The sequence below is a fragment of the Pungitius pungitius genome, chromosome 20 (assembly GCF_949316345.1).
Source record: "Pungitius pungitius chromosome 20, fPunPun2.1, whole genome shotgun sequence".
Classification (NCBI taxonomy): domain Eukaryota; kingdom Metazoa; phylum Chordata; class Actinopteri; order Perciformes; family Gasterosteidae; genus Pungitius; species Pungitius pungitius.
This window is the reverse complement of record NC_084919.1, coordinates 11,720,784-11,736,587: the sequence shown is the minus strand read 5'-3', so window position 1 is coordinate 11,736,587 and position 15,804 is coordinate 11,720,784. Positions and strand designations below refer to the sequence as shown.

The following is a 15,804-nucleotide window of genomic DNA, read 5'->3' as shown; positions in this document are numbered from 1 at the left end:
ACTGCTCCGCTCTCTTCATTGGTTACCAGTGGTTGCCCGCATCCAGTCCAAAACATTGGTGCTCACGTACCATGCTGGGAATGGATCGGGTCCAGTCTACATCCAGGACATGGTGAAACCCTACATCCCAACCCGCACACTCCACTCTGCATCTGCCAAGCTGCTCGGCGAGAAGGCGACTTTTTGCTGTCCTGGCTCCAAAACTGTGGAAGGAGCTCTTTGATGACATCAGGACAGCAGAGAGCCTTTACGTCTTCAAACTAAAGACACGCCTCTTCAGACCATTCAAGTAGTTATTATTATATTATATTATTATTATATTCAAAAGTCTAAATAGTCTAAAAGTGATGTGTAAACAGTCAAATATATGATTAAAAGGGATGTGTAAACAGTATTCCAAGTAGCAACCATGTCGAGTAGCCTGCTGCTCCAACCTAAAGGTCATTAACATACATGTACTTTATACCAGTATTGGTTGCTTGTTTTATGCTAATCTCGGCAAATGACTAATTTTTTTAATAATATCTAAAAAATAGGTGTGTGACATCCTCACCTTGGCTTCCGATGTGGGTTCTAGGTAACACACCCGGTTACCGAGTCCCTCGACAGCCAGGCAGAACTTGCGATGCTCCTTCTGGATGGTGGCCACACACTGGAGCACCACCTCATCATCCTGCCAGAGAGAGAGGAGCGTTAAAGCCAAAGATGTTTTGACAGTGACCTATCCAAAAAATGAACCAGACTATACAAAACGTAAACAATTTCCTCTAACATTTGTGGCTCATCATGCCACCCACACCTGTAATAAGGTTTTTAAACTGATACCCAAACATTTTCTGCTCACAAAGATTTCAGATACAACCGTGCTATAGGAACGAGAATGGGTGGGTGGTTATTTGAAATAATTTAGTAATTAAAAAAATGGAGAGGGTTTTTGATTCATAGAAACTGTTGGGAAAATCAGCTAAAAAAAAGGCGAAACACTTTTCCTGGTAGGAATTAATAACAGCAGCCTAAAAAAAGAATTATATACGTATTAAATCAATAGCTGCGAGAGCAAAGCAGTAATATTGTTTCTAAACCTGTTACGCAGTCTTATCTCAACGGAAGACGGGAAACCCTCCATTCAATCAGTTCAACTATTAAATGAACGTCTGTATCTGTCGAGGTCCAGAAGGTCTGGCTGTATTTGGAGACTCACACGCACAGTATTGATTTGTTTTTTGTACTGTGTGTGTGTGTGTGTGTGTGTGTGTGTGTGTGTGTGTGTGTGTGTGTGTGTGTGTGTGTGTGTGTGTGTGTGTGTGTCCCTGCCAGCTCCCGAACCACACTGATCTCCGCTGATGGTTGCTATGGTTCTGGCTCCCACCTCCTTCAGAGCAGTATTAATTCAATACAGATACAGGCAGTGCAGCCTCCACGGACTCAAGAGGCAAGATATCAGACCCAGAAAACATTTTTAAAAACGACTCACAACAACATAATTTAGTATGATTACAAAGTTAAAGTTCTCCTCGATTGAAGACTTTAATGTGGGGAAAATTTGTTGAAATGAAAAAGTGATTTTCAGCTTTATATGGACTTCATAATCAAACATCAAATGTTATGAAATCTATACAACAATACGTTAGATACAATACTTAACAATCCCTTAACAATAATACACTGGCAAATCCTTAACCAAGCTCAATGTAGCTTTTCTTTAAAAGTTTTAGTCTAACGTTACATATTATTTGTTACAGGCTAGAACAAATCCATTTTTACTTTTAAGAGAACATATGCCAACTTTTATATTCATACTTTTATATTCATAAGTTTCTACAACAACATGGAGTTAATTTCCAAAACTTGTTTGTTTTTTAATCTAATTTTTTTTAACACCACTTCTGTATTTGCTCTCAAGCGGTCTAGCGGGTAGATGTTGAAATGTAAGTAGCCCAGCTGCTAGCTTACCCTAGCAGCTAACTTAGCAGCTAGCAGCTAGCTAAGCCTTGCGGTCCGTAAAGTGGCCTGTTTGCCACTCACCCCCCTCCTTTTGACACGTGGAAGAATTCCTCTGCGCTGTATGTCTCGCCTGTTTTTTACATCCAACTCAAAAAATGTATCCATCTTCAACTAACGCCTCGCCCTCACCAATTTGACTGCAGCTAGCCGTGCTTTCGTTTTTGGGGTCAACATTGTTTACTTCAGGCACACCGGAAGTAAACAAATTTGCGTTATCTGCGTTAAAATGTTTTATTGCATTATTCTCGGCCACATTAATCGCTTGGATTAACGAGTTATTTTGACAACACAACTAAAAAGTGATATATTTTATTGTGAAGCCAGACTCACACGTTGCCATATATATATATATATATAACTTCTGGTTGAGGAGCTGCAATATCAAAGTTCAAAGTAGACAGTAAAATGCTCCATTGAACAAAATCTGATTCTCTCTAACTTTGATATTGCAGCTCCTCAACCAGAAGTGGTCAGACTATCAGTGGGATAAAAAGGCTGGATGGACTGGATGCCATCAATCTATGCAATTAAGCAATAGAAGGAAAGGCAGTGTGGATAACGACGCTAGCATCGCTCTAAATTAATACAATACTCAATACTCAGGAGACACTGTGTGTGGGTTAGGGTTTGAAGCCAAACATGGATACACAGAGACGTTCTCTTGTATCCAAAAAGTGTTGTATTCCCACTGGCATGACTCTTAGGACACTTTCTGTCTCTGCACAGACCCCTGGATCCCTGACTTGATACCAAGCCAGGGAATCTAGTGAATCTAAGGCAAAGTGATCCTCGCAGCAGTGTGACCATCTGCTAGCAGCATCAGTACTATGTATAGGGTCCCAGCCCGCAGCGGGAGGAGGTTCGGTGGCTGCTTTACCCAGCTTCCAAGTGTACAGCGGGAACTTGACCCGGCCCTCTCCGAACCCGACTCCACCCGCCCTCACTAACCCTGGAGATCTCGCAAGTCCGACACTTCTCCACCCATAACATACAAAGGAGTGTCACCCTGATTCGAGCTTCCATTGAATGGTCACTGCCACCACAGTCTTCAACAGAGCCTCCCTCGACCTCTCCTATCTTGCTTTGCTATGTCCTTATCTTACTCCCTTTCCTAAGGCGCCATTGTCCACAACAGACAGCGACAGCTGTGTGTGTGTGTATGTGTGTGCGTGTGCAGCCCGATGCATCCACCAGCCGAAACCCGAGAGCTACAGATGCTCCGGAGTGCCAAACGAACTCCCACAACTCACCCACTGCTGCCACCAATGTGAACTTGAGAAAAGGTGAATCTGTTCAATCCCTCAGCGCTGCTATTTTGACACTCATGCTTTGCACATGCTCAGTGGAGATCAACAAGAAGATTTTGAAAGCAGGAAAAAAGAGAATTAAGAAAATTCCAGCACATTTTGTCTCCTTGTTCACACTGTCTGAGTGTATATTTGCTGTCTGGAGAGCTCTGACTTCTCAGGGGTCGTGTTCCCCGTAAATGTCACGCAGGGTGCTAAGTGCGGGTTGAGCAACGTGTTTTTAGTGAAGCTTAGCTCACAACAAAGTTCAAGTGTATATGAGTGAGTTACAACTTGATAAGCCAGATGACGGCTGATTTTGTTTACAAATTCAGGCATCCTGGTCTTAAGGGAAATTCAAATATTATATTCTGATATGAAATAATAGAATGCAGCCGTTTCCCAACATTTTGAACTAAAATTGTTATTTTTGGATCACTAGGCTGTGAAAGTGTTCCAGCTAGCACAGATCTAAAGAGTCGCTGTCAACCACTTGCACTCAACCTTTTATGATGTGTAAACTTTAAAGACCGTGAAATAAATGGTTAACGGCAGCCTAGAACCTGAAAGAATGCAGTGATGCAGAACAATTTTGTTGAAGTCTCAACAAAAGAAAGAACAACGAGACAGAAGAGGGATGACCAATTTTCTTCTGGGGAATTTGTCTTTTTAGCTCTACAGTCATATCATAGGGTCAAAAATCAGGATAAGTTCATGAGAAGCGATACATAAAACCTGTCAATTCTGTCTCCTGAACTATCTGTCAACAAAACAGGCATTCAATTCATTTGTATCTGAAAGGCTTTGTGTGTTTTGTTACCATTTCTAAATGATGCCATTATTAAGATAATAATTATATACAAAAAATCTAGTTATGTCAAAACTTATGTTATGTTATAAGTACCATCTGCAGACATATGCACATTAAAAATGTGTGCAGGTGTCCTCGCCTGAGACAACATCATGGTTGTAAATGAATTATGCATTCCACATGTCTGCTTTATATTTAAAAAAATAAAATAGAATTCTGCAGTCAAGCATATTTTGTCCCGCAGTGCACTACCATGGATCACAGACACTGAGATTAATATGGTGATCCTATAACAAATTGGATTTCCTTGGCATACGTTGTATGCATATTGCTTTAGAGCAGCTTCAAATAGAGGACCCCCCAAGCATGCAGGGCTGAGGCGTCCACCTCAGCAAAAGCGCTGAGAAATGGTAAAGGGACAAAGTTGGAGCCTATCCAAAGTCCATCATCCCATCTGAGCATGCTCTCAGCTGACGCCAGTTGTGTTCCATCCTCCATCCCGTAATTGTAAAACTTGATGTAAACTTTAAATCATTTAAGCTCTTGTGCCTCACAAGACAGCAACAAGAGGAGTTAATGTGAGAACTTTTTCTTGGGAATAGGCTCTGCAGAGGTCATATCTTCCTTCCACAGACAGGCTGAATAGCTTTGGATCATAAGAAGACAGGACAGCTAAATTCAATATGCATTAAGAGTTTTGCAATACATCAGAGGGAGTCAAAAGGTAAATCTCCTTCCTTGAAATCATTTCCAAATCCCTCAAGCTTACAGCCATCATGGTCAGACGCACACAGCAAATAGAAAATGTTTCTCAGATGTTCGTGGGCTTACTGAGGGAATAAAGATAAGCTAAATGACAGAATCAGAATGATGTTTTCCCAAAGTGGGACGTTCCTAAACCTTATCTTGTAAAACAAGTGATTTCAATGGGATCAGTAATTTAAACAGTGGATAATTTATTAGCAGCAAGACAATAGGGGTTTGAAATGATTAAGTAGTTAATCCTCACCTTATCATAACTTTACGGTTGCTTTAAGCAAAGTTCACATCCAACCGCCCCATTTTTAGCAAGGCGATCTAGTGAAATAACCGTTTAAAAACCTCTAAAATCAAATGTCAAGGGCATATAATCAATATCCTTATGATAACCAAGTCTCAGATCGTTGGTTCACTGTCCGGTCCACACATACAAGTGAAGTGATAGTTTTGTCCTCTGAAAGGAAAAAAAAGTTCTCCAAGAACAAAACCATTATGGCTACAGAGCTGATAACAAATCCAACCACTTGGGTGTTAAATAAAAATGAAACCAAGTGACCTACTGAAAGCGTAAAGAGCCTTACTTTTGCACCTCTTTCAGTCCTCTGTGGATTAATGAAGGTAATTATTTGATTCACGAGTCATTCACACTGCTGCTGCTATTACATTAGAATTCTAGATGCAACTCTGGACCAGCGCAACAACACACCGCACTGCATCATTCCTGCTGAAACTGAACTTAAATGAACACATACATAAAATCTGGAAAGACAAAGACATTGTGTCTCTACTTTCACAAGTTATGGTTATATGCTTTATAAGACCATTCCCAACACAACAAGAAAAAAGGAGCTTATCTCCTCTTATCTCTCCCTCCTTTCACATCAATCCTCTCTCATCTCATTTACACAGTAACAAGGAGTATTAGGGAAGTAACATCCTGCCCTTTTAACAAGAAGGTGATTTAAAGGCTGTCGGGGGGTGGCAGCCGACTCGCTTCCCTTCGGGGGTCTTGACTGGAGAGACGGGAGCTGCCAAAGAACACACGAGGGCCTTGCCATCACAGCTCGCTCGCTCAATCAATACAGACAAAATCCTTCCTCTTGGATTTGAATCAATTGGACAATGCTGCCTCTCCCACGGTCCCTCTTTCCAGCTCTCAGTGAAGAGGCAAACTTTGCAAGGGCGTCGACTAGTTCAATATGGCACATGTTACATGCTGGACCGACGACTGAGATGCCTGCAAGGTCACACTTGTGAATACAAATCAGGGCATCATCAGCAAAAACGGAATCACCCTTGATGTGATCAGAAGCTCAGCTACTATATGAACCTTTCAAAAAGGAGATATTGTTCAGTCAACTGCGGATTTCAAGGAAAGGGACATGCACTGTAACGTGTCATACTAAATAATGCCATAGTATTGTATTTGTCTGACACAGGAAAGTTTGTACTTGCTTCTCTTCATTTTCACTGACATGCCTCACGGAGCTCAACCAATCATCACAACAATCAACAACAAACAACGATGATGGTGCACTTCTACACAGCCATCATGGAGTCCATCCTCTGCTCCTCCATCACCGTGTGGTACGCTGCAGCCACAGCCAAGGACAAGGGCAGGCTGCAGCGTGTCATCCGCTCTGCAGAGAGGCTGCAATCTGGCGTCTCTCCAGGACATGTTCGCTTCCAGGTCTTTGAAGCGGGCCAGAAAGATTGTAGCCGACCCCTCCCACCCCGGACATGAACTTTTTGTGCCCCTTCCATCCGGCAGAAGGCTCCTCCCGGCACACCAACAGTTTCTTCCCTGACTGACTCTCACTTCCATGTTCATTCACTTGTCACTTTGTTTAGCTGGTGCACACTTTATTTTTATTTCTAATTTTATCTTTATTTCTTCTTACTTACTTACCCATAGCTTTAGCGTACTAACCCATAGCATATATTTTATTATACTTTTATTTTATTTTGATCTTATTGCTGCACTATGTTGTCATTACTGTACTGTCTTCCGTCATGCACCAACCGCCAAGTCAATTTCCATGTATGTCTAACATATTATGGCAATAAACCTTTCCTGATTCCTGATAAATAAGAGTATGCCCTTAATCCCTTGATTAAAAATGGTCCAGCTAAAGTATTTAAACAAAAATAATCTACCATTCAAATTAGAATAGTTCAATGAATTAGGGCTGCAACAACGAATCGATGAAATCGATTAAAATCGATTATTAAAAGCGTTGGCAACGAATTTCATTATCAATTCGTTGTGTCGCGCGACTATTACGTTTGAGTATTAAAAGAAAGTTGAGCGCGCCGCGCAGAGCTGAGAGAAAAAAAGTTGAGCGCACGCGAACAGAGAAGAAAAACAGCTCCGCCCAGCAGAGCGTTGAGACCCGTAATACTGTGAAACATGCGGAGGAAGAGAAACCAATGCGACCTAAATCCTCCCAGGTATGGGGATATTTCACGGGGGGGGGGGGGGGATGCTGGCGCTTTTCTTTGCAGCGCCAGTCTCATCTTTTTCCGTTCTAATCGCCGCGCTTGTAACCTTTATTATTGTTCGGTCTGAAACGGCGCGCCCAGTGACGGGTGGTGCAGCAATATTGTTGTCCGGGTGGAAGTAGAGAGAAAGGTCGGTCCGGGAGATTTTCGGGAGGGGCTTTGAAATTCGGGAGTCTGATTGTAAGATATGCAAAAGCGACATGGCCTGGCACGGGAGGACCACGGCGATGATTCAGCACCGTAAACCGAAACATGTTGGAAAAATCTAATCTAAATATTTTTTGTGCCTAATCTATTTAATTTGGCAGCTGGTAAGTATACATCATGCGATGTGTGTTTTTTGTGTTAGTCCATTTTATTTGCTTACTTAGGGATGTTCAAGGAGCAATCTGTTTGTGCAGTTTCTAAATGTTTTGCACTGTCAGTTCTATTTTTCAATAAAGGGTTGGAAATTAATGTTTTTAAATTTATTTTTTTATCCGATTCATCGATTAATCGAACAAATAATCGACAGATGAATCGATTATTAAAATAATCGTTAGTTGCAGCTCTACAATGAATGACACGTCAATCTCATGTAACTATGCATTACACAATTATTGGACGTTCTTTATGCGTATTTACAATTTGGCCATTTGTTAAACCTTAAATTGGTTATAAATAAATATATGATCAGAATAAATGATCATAATTAAATTATCTAAAGTTGTGCTTTTCCGTGCAACCCATGAAAATTGAGGAATAATCGGGATGATGACAATCCTGTGCATTACATGTAAATGCGACTTCATCCCTGTGAACATTGTGCTAGAGCCACTGGTCCTGTGCTTCCCCGGCCCCAGCTCTTCCCCTGGTGTGGTTAATAGGCAGGGGAGCAGAGCCGTATGTGCTGTGAAAGCATCACGGGGCTAAATTTAAACCCCCAGAGTCGCCGCCTCGGTATGCAGAAGGCTTCGAGGACAACATGAACTCCAAATATGCCCACAGGAGCTACTGGTGGATCGCAAGCCCCGAATCACCTGGTTGGAAAAAAAGGTGCAACAGTGATGGCTCACCTAGACAACTGAGGCTAAATTCAACCAAAGAGCTCCTACGAGGGCAGAAAAAATAAATCAATAAAGTCTTGCCTGGGGTTTAGCTCAACCTCAGTTAGTGAGCTTATTCTCAGAAAGGTACAGTCATTTTACAAAAATTGAGTATTTGATTTCAGACATAAGTCAAGAAAGGCAGATGTCAAATTTCTGGCCAACTAATCCTAGAACTTAGAAACTTTTCAAACGTAGCACTTTCTCTCCATATAACATTTTTGCATTCAACTCTTGATTTCAAAACAAACGTCAAACATTACTGCGATGTGACGAGGCAGCAGAAAGTCGGTGAGCAACACATTTAGCAAATATCTTAGAATCATGGGATTGAATGGAGAAGATACATTTCTAAACAAAAGGACAAATATACAACAAAAGAAATTAAAAGCGGGGAGTAATGTTTGTCCAGCTGAACCAATGGATTCAGGATTCTGTGATTCAAAAATCAAAATTCTATATGTTTTGATGTTGTGTTTCTCGTTTGTAAATCAGCCTCTAAACTTCTCATGCGCTGAATTTCACTCTCACCAATATCTCATATAAACTTTGTCAGCATGTGGAGAAATCCAAACCGTTGCATGCATGGATACTCTTGCTGAGTTATGATAGGGCAATTACTACCGGGGGTCGGTTAATTTATATTTATCCAATATAGCATAACAATCACCTGGTAACACAGATTTGATATTTCTTCTTCTTAAATCGGAGCCAGAAGCACGTTTGCTTTTCATTTCATGGAGTGAAATACTAGCATCATCTCCCTGGTGTTAAAGAACTGCCCGAAGAAAAGTAACTGCTAATCAGTAAGCAAAAGATCCTGACGCGCCACTTCTGCCACTAATCTAAACTTTTGTATCTCCATTATCAGCTTTACAGTTGCAGCAAGGCAGAGGTGTAAGAATTTCCCCAGTTTCCCTTGACAGGGATCCGCTCATCGCTGCCAGCTTGCCCAACGTCCAACGCATCAACAGCAAGGTGGCTGTGCTGAAAGTCACAATGTCAGGACTTCTGTCAACATATGACATCTTTCTCGGGTAACACCGCACTTGGAAAAAGTGGCGAAACCCAACAACAGCTACTAATCCAACCAGATTTTGTCCTGCAGTCCGATGCGATGGTACTCAGGCTTGTACCATAATGTTGAACACGCCGTTACGCGTTGTATGTCAACTGTCGCTCTTAATTTAGGGCTTTGTGTAAGGAAATGCTTCTCTCACCACGCAGGTTTGATAACAAGGCCCCGAGGGGCCCGAGGGAACCCTGCTCCTTTCAAGTTGCTGTTGTCATCAAATTACCGGGATGCCGTTGTGACAGTAGAATCCGAGAGGCGTGGGTCAGCATATTGCTGGCATCCCGAATACTAGGAGCTGCTAAGGGTCCCGCCTGCTACTAACAGCTACCCGAGGCCTCACAGGGATTATACCAACATTAATAATGCTGTGTATGTCAACATGCCAAAGCTAGGAGCAAGAAGTCAGGCGTTCAGCCCAATGGAGAACCAAAGCAAGTAGAACGGGACTAATGGAAAACAACCCAAAACGACATGTTTGGTTCCACTCGTAGACTGTTATTACAGTCTGAAAACTCTTCAAATCTGTTAATGTTTTGCAGGCAAGTGGGTATAAAAAAAAGAAGATACCAAGTTGCATCATGTGAAATGAGGATCCAGGATATAACCACTACGAGCAGGACGTTGAGGTGTCCTCTTTTGTCTATGTCTCCTTCAGGTTTAGGCAGCCACTGGCTTCCATGTATGTCCATGGAATATTTAATATAAACTTGTGTATCACATGAAACGGTGCAATCTAACTGGGATGGATTACCAAAACCAAGTTCCAAGGGTAGACTAGTACAGAAGGGTTTCATATTGTACAGAATGGAATGAAAGCCACAGTGCAAATGCCCATTTCGAAATCACAGCCACAGACATACATGCGTGTATGTAATATTTAGAGAGCAGAAAAACAAAAGAAAAGCTGTATTTTTTAAGCCGTTGCAATTGAAATCGGGGGCCGGGGGACATGGGGCGGCCCCGGATAAAGTTCAGGGTCGTGTCAAGTGTCAACTCTACTAGACATTAAACCAAGACAGGATATTTGACAATTCAGATCAAAATGGTCTACTACCAAAGAATATAGAAGAGAGCGTGTAATTAAAATCCACAGAAGACGATAAACACATCAAAGGCAGTGCATGAAACCAGGTCAACACCCTGCTGAGCAGGTTGCAAGAGTCTTAAATTGTGCCACAAAGTTTCATGAGGCAGGAGGAGAATAAATGCCCGACAAATATATATTCCCACCACCCTAAAATATGAGCTGGCATATCATTTACAAGGATAACTGCTCTGCATGTCCACGCAGAGCAGTGGCAACGTAAGCCATCTGCGTCAAACAACTAAAATAGTAATACGCAGGGTGGCTCGGGTGTGTGTGTGTGTGTATGAGCATAACTCGTCGAAACTCCCCGAGGAAGTGACACCATCATTGACGTTTTTGGACGTGGCGTTCTCGTGGCATAACGAGACGGATCCGATGAAGCCCCCCCAAAAAGGGTGGAACATCACGAAAATGCCAAGAGAGCGTAAAGCCATTTTTTTTAAAGCCCCAAAAGACCGGTCGCCTCACTGAGATAACCCCTAACATCAAGGGACCTGCGGACAGGTGCGCGCCACCTGCGGCTACCCCCCCGCCCCGCAGACAAAAAACACGCAAACTCAAAATGAACCACCGACGATGCATTTTCTTTCTAAAAGTTGCACAGTGATCCAAAGCGGGCCCGGGGATTTGCTTAATTGGCGCACGGTCCGCCGCCCGTGGGCGTTAATTGGCGAACCGGTGAACCGATCGCGCACGCTTAAAGAAACGGCTCAGCCGGTCACGCGCACTTGGGGATTCAGCCTTTACTTACAGTTCTCAGGAACTGGATCTCGTCTTCCCCTTCTCCGCCCTCAGCCATGGCCGCGAAGGAGGCTGCTCGCACTCTGGAAGCCTCCGATGACTGCCGGCGGAAACCAGATGCTGCGCCTCTCAAGCCGATATTAGCATACTGCTCATCCACGGCCATATAGGGAAGCCCGACCGAGCCCCCCCCTCACTCCTTTCCTCACCCACCTGCCTACCCCCCCCCCCCGCGCACCGACGCTGGTGCGGTTGTGATGGCGCTCCACTGATGATGATGCGAAAGAGATTAAACGTTACCACTGTGCTTCTGAAATGTTTTGGCGGGGGGGGGGGAAACAGCTTTTGCAAAACAAATCGAGTCAGCAGGTTGTCTGATTGGGGTGAGATGAATGGCGGCAGTGGGGCTGGGCGTGGATTTATGAATGGCCCTCTGAACACAGCCAATGCAATTTGAATTGGCATTGGTTGATTTTAAAAGGGAGGGAACGCACGTATCACAAAACTGCTTCATTGCATTAAGCATTTTGCTGCTGGTTCCATATTTCACTACCTAAATATGTGCACATGGCAATTAATCCACACTTATTTGCCAGCTTTCTACTCAATGTACTTGCTTTCTTGGCTTTTAGTTCGAATCAAGTGAAGTGATAAATAAGACTCTAAACTCCGGTGAGAATGAGAATCAGCAAATATATTGTTAAGTGTCCTGTTGCTGAGCAACTGACTCCATCAACTTGATTTGTTGGATTCAACAACGTTTGTAAGTTTTTTTTCTCCCTTTCAGGAAATTAAAAACAGCTCCTGCTTGTTGCCTCTTGAAATCTGAATATAAAGTTCATTTACAATAGTTCAGTCACTAGAACATATCCATATGCAGTAGAGATGATAAAAAATACATCAATCGAAATTGTTGAGCTCGATTGTTTCTAGAACAAAGATTAATTGAAATCCTTTATGAAATTCAAATAGTCTCGTTCAATGATCAGAAGACACACAACTAAAATCCGCCTCAGCGATGGTAGGATATGGCTGCCCTCTAGTGGACAAATCCGGAACTTGCAGTTTAATTTGTACTATTTGCAACCGTACTGGTTACAGTTTTTAACATTTGTGGAATATCACGACTCTTTTTTAACATCTGTAGTTCACTCGAAACATCTTGTGTTTCTCCACATTATTACCTCTGTGTTACATAACAGAGACAACCTATGTGAGTCCATCCCTCTCCCACTCCAGGGGCCTAGCTCCCCCCTTTAAAGCCCCTCTGAAGCACCAAGGAGGACTAACCTCTAAGGAGGAGGGTCCAGCTGGAACAAACCTTCTGACTTAAAAGACTGACTTCTGTCTGACCGAATAATTCCTTCAGTGTTTGGAGAGCCAGACTTCAGTGATCATGGGCAACCAACAAAGTACCAAGAATAAGCAGAACCGTCGTGGTTACACGGAGGGTCGGGATGCTCTACCGAGGTCCCCCGGACTGCAGATTCCTTGCAAGCGAAGGAGAAGAGCGGAGGGTCTCGCTCGCCGCGGCGGCTTTCAGCGCGACCTCAATACGACGCCTCAACGGAAGGCCCCCGAGGCGGGTCGGCAGACAAAGGTCACCGTGAAGAGCTCTGCTCATTTTGGTGCGTGGGACTTTGAGGGAGACGGCCTGATCGCGCACACTGGTGCCGCCCAGAGAAAGACAGTCATGGGAGAAAAGGGAGTTTTATTGTCGGAGGAGAGAAGCAGGAGTCAGCAGGACTTAAAGCCAATGTGGAGAGCTGAGCTGCCCGATGCCTTGCCCACATCTCTCAACAAAAGAAAAGAGCATTGTCCTGTGAAGGTAGAGGGTGACCTCCCTGACTCTGATACGGACCTCTCTGAATACGACAACGATGTGTACGCCACATCCACCGTGCCCTCTGCGAAAGCAGGAACCAGTACCAGGAACACTCAAAAAGCCAAGATCTTCAAGGCAGCGAAAGAAGCAGGGGGGGAAAAGAAGGCAGAAGGTACAGAGAAGTCCTCTCAATGGTGGGACGAGGCGGAGGCCGCAGCACAGCGAGTAATGGGCAAGATTGAGGAGGTTGAGGGGATCATACGTCGGGTCAGTGTCACAAGTTCGGACTGGACGAAAGACGGCAGCGCGAGGAGCGATGGGACTCAGTTCATCTCAGGCGGATACTTTGTTGAGACCCAAGATGAGGGGCGCAATGAAGACGAGCCTTTGGTTGAGGAGCTTCGAGCTCTGAGTCAGAGTCTGCGTCTGGAGGCAGCACAGGCCGAGAGGGAAGCCTTCCCAGAGGCCCAGACAACTCCTAACAATCCAAATCCAGAAGGATTATCAAGAAGGCCCCTGAACCGCCCGTCATATTCTCACCACGTCACCTCTAGTGTGCCAAATCAATTATCACCCTTTCTTTCACCTTCGCCGCCTCTGTCCGCACCCCTGGATGGTTCCCCGAGAACATCTGGCAGCCTCGAGAGCCCGTCTCGCATCCTGTCACCTCCATGCACGTCCAGTCCGCCTCAGAGCGCGGGGCGCGGTGGGACGCCACGTGACCGGAGGAAAAGCAGGAAGAGGTCTCAGAGTCAGCTACAGACGGACAGAGAGACCAGTCGGGAGGATCTTCCTTCTTCAGGTAATGATGCTAATCCTGCTACTGCAGCAACGAGTCACACGGGGCCCTGCAATAAATATATTGTTCATCAACATTCACTTGCGTGATGTGCTGTTGATGTGACCACTTCGTGTTGAGGTTTGATGAACGCTATTGGCCCAATAAATCATTCCAGGCAAACTGTGGTTGAACTTTCTCTTTCACATGCGCATACAAACACAGACACACACACACACACAGGCAGACCTTTTCACCACAGCTGCTGAAGCAGACTGGAAGGATGTGTAGTAGTCTGTAAGTGATGGCCCCTCGCTGGTCTGACATCCCACTATTTCCGTGAGTGTGTGTGTGTGTTCGCTCAGGCATGAAGTACCAGTAAGCACCTGATGTGGATACAGCCTCGTAGTCATGCACTGGCACTGACCTGAGACGGCCAGAGTTTCCATTAACTCTTGTCGATGGATGCACACTATACACCTTTCTGGATCAATTACAATAAAAGCTCCTTAGCCGTGTATAAACACTCCATAAACACAATCATTTGAAGGAGAAATGCATGTTGGAGCATCTTTCTGCTTTGATTCGCAATTGAAAAAGCCACTGGGCCTTTCACCCTGAGACCTCATGCTGTGCAGCTAAACTTCCCACAGAACCCACAGAACTTCATTTGAATTTCGGATGGGCTTTGAAAAGCTTTTCAAAATAATGCACCATGATAGCATATCAATTCTTCACATTTGATCAACTGTAGAAGAGCTGCTTCAGTGAGCTGCACCTTCAGAGACAGCGTGGAGTGCTGCTGAACTTTATCAATGCACATAAACGATGGCTTGAGTCTGATATTCAGTTGGTCGAATGTCTCCTCCTGTAACTTTTTAGGGAAACAAGAGCCCGTGTGCAGCAGGACGCCCAGCTGTCCAAACGGGATTAATGCTCTGAGCTTTGAAATGCACAGGGTCTTTAAAGAATGGTGATTCGAGCGAGAGGAATAAGGAGCCTTCAAAGGGTTTCACTTCCAAAACCGAGCGTTCTCTTCGGTGTGGTCAAATGGAGGACAGATGAAACATTTCCATAAGCTGTTTAATCAGGCTTTGAGGACAAATATGTGTCCACTGAAAGTTAAACAAGTATCATCTCTGTTGAAGCTGTAATCCCAGATAATACAGATGGATTTACTACAGAATAGCTTCCTCTGTGTATCCAGATGACAGAGCAAGGACTCTGTGACCTGCTCTGCAAAAATGGGGGAAATGGGGATGCAGGAAGTGAAAGAAAAAAGATTAAAATGTATTTTTCTCTAAATTAGCTCAAACCTATTTTCCTCTAAATTGTCCTACAGGACCATCAGTACATATAGCATATTTTAGCTTGCACACAGTGTGAATTAGAAAGGTGATCAAAACACAAGCTGAGCGTCACTAGAATGCTGGTTTTGTTTTTTGCTCCCCGCCAGCAGCCAAAGTTTAGGAAGGAGATGTTTGGTTATTCATTCATAATTGAAGTTCTGTCTTAGATCCTCATGGAGACACTCTAGCATAACCCACAAGAAGTACTGCAGATCTGGCGAATCAGTCAAAGTGTTAATTTGATTTAATTTGGTTGGTTTAAAGGCCAATTAACAGTCCTAGCTATGGACAAAAATATTAAAAGCATCATGCTACTGTTACACGTTGATATGGAATTCTTAAGGACACTTAAAAAGATGTTGGGATTGCATGTGAAAAGTAACCCAAGGTCATATTCAAAGAAATATCGGATTGTGCGGTTGATTTTCTTCTTTTGATGCCGTCATTACAGAAAAAAAGACCGATTTTGGGCCCTTTTTTACATGCAGTGTGACAAACAATG

General features: G+C 43.7%; 1 protein-coding gene across 7 annotated transcripts in view; it reads right to left on the bottom strand.

Moving 5' to 3' along the window:
- The window catches only part of ryr3 (ryanodine receptor 3), a 79,961-nt gene extending 68,430 nt beyond the window's left edge, over positions 1-11,531 (bottom strand). For all 7 annotated transcript variants that reach the window (XM_062559598.1, XM_037449838.2, XM_037449839.2 and 4 more), the window contains exons 1-2: positions 11,361-11,531; positions 554-673 (exon numbers count right to left, since the gene is read on the bottom strand). In XM_062559598.1, coding sequence (XP_062415582.1) covers positions 554-673; positions 11,361-11,516 — 276 coding nt within the window. In that variant the 5' untranslated portion in view covers positions 11,517-11,531. The remainder of the gene's footprint in view (positions 1-553; positions 674-11,360) is intronic.
- Between the last annotated feature and the right edge of the window lie 4,273 nt (positions 11,532-15,804).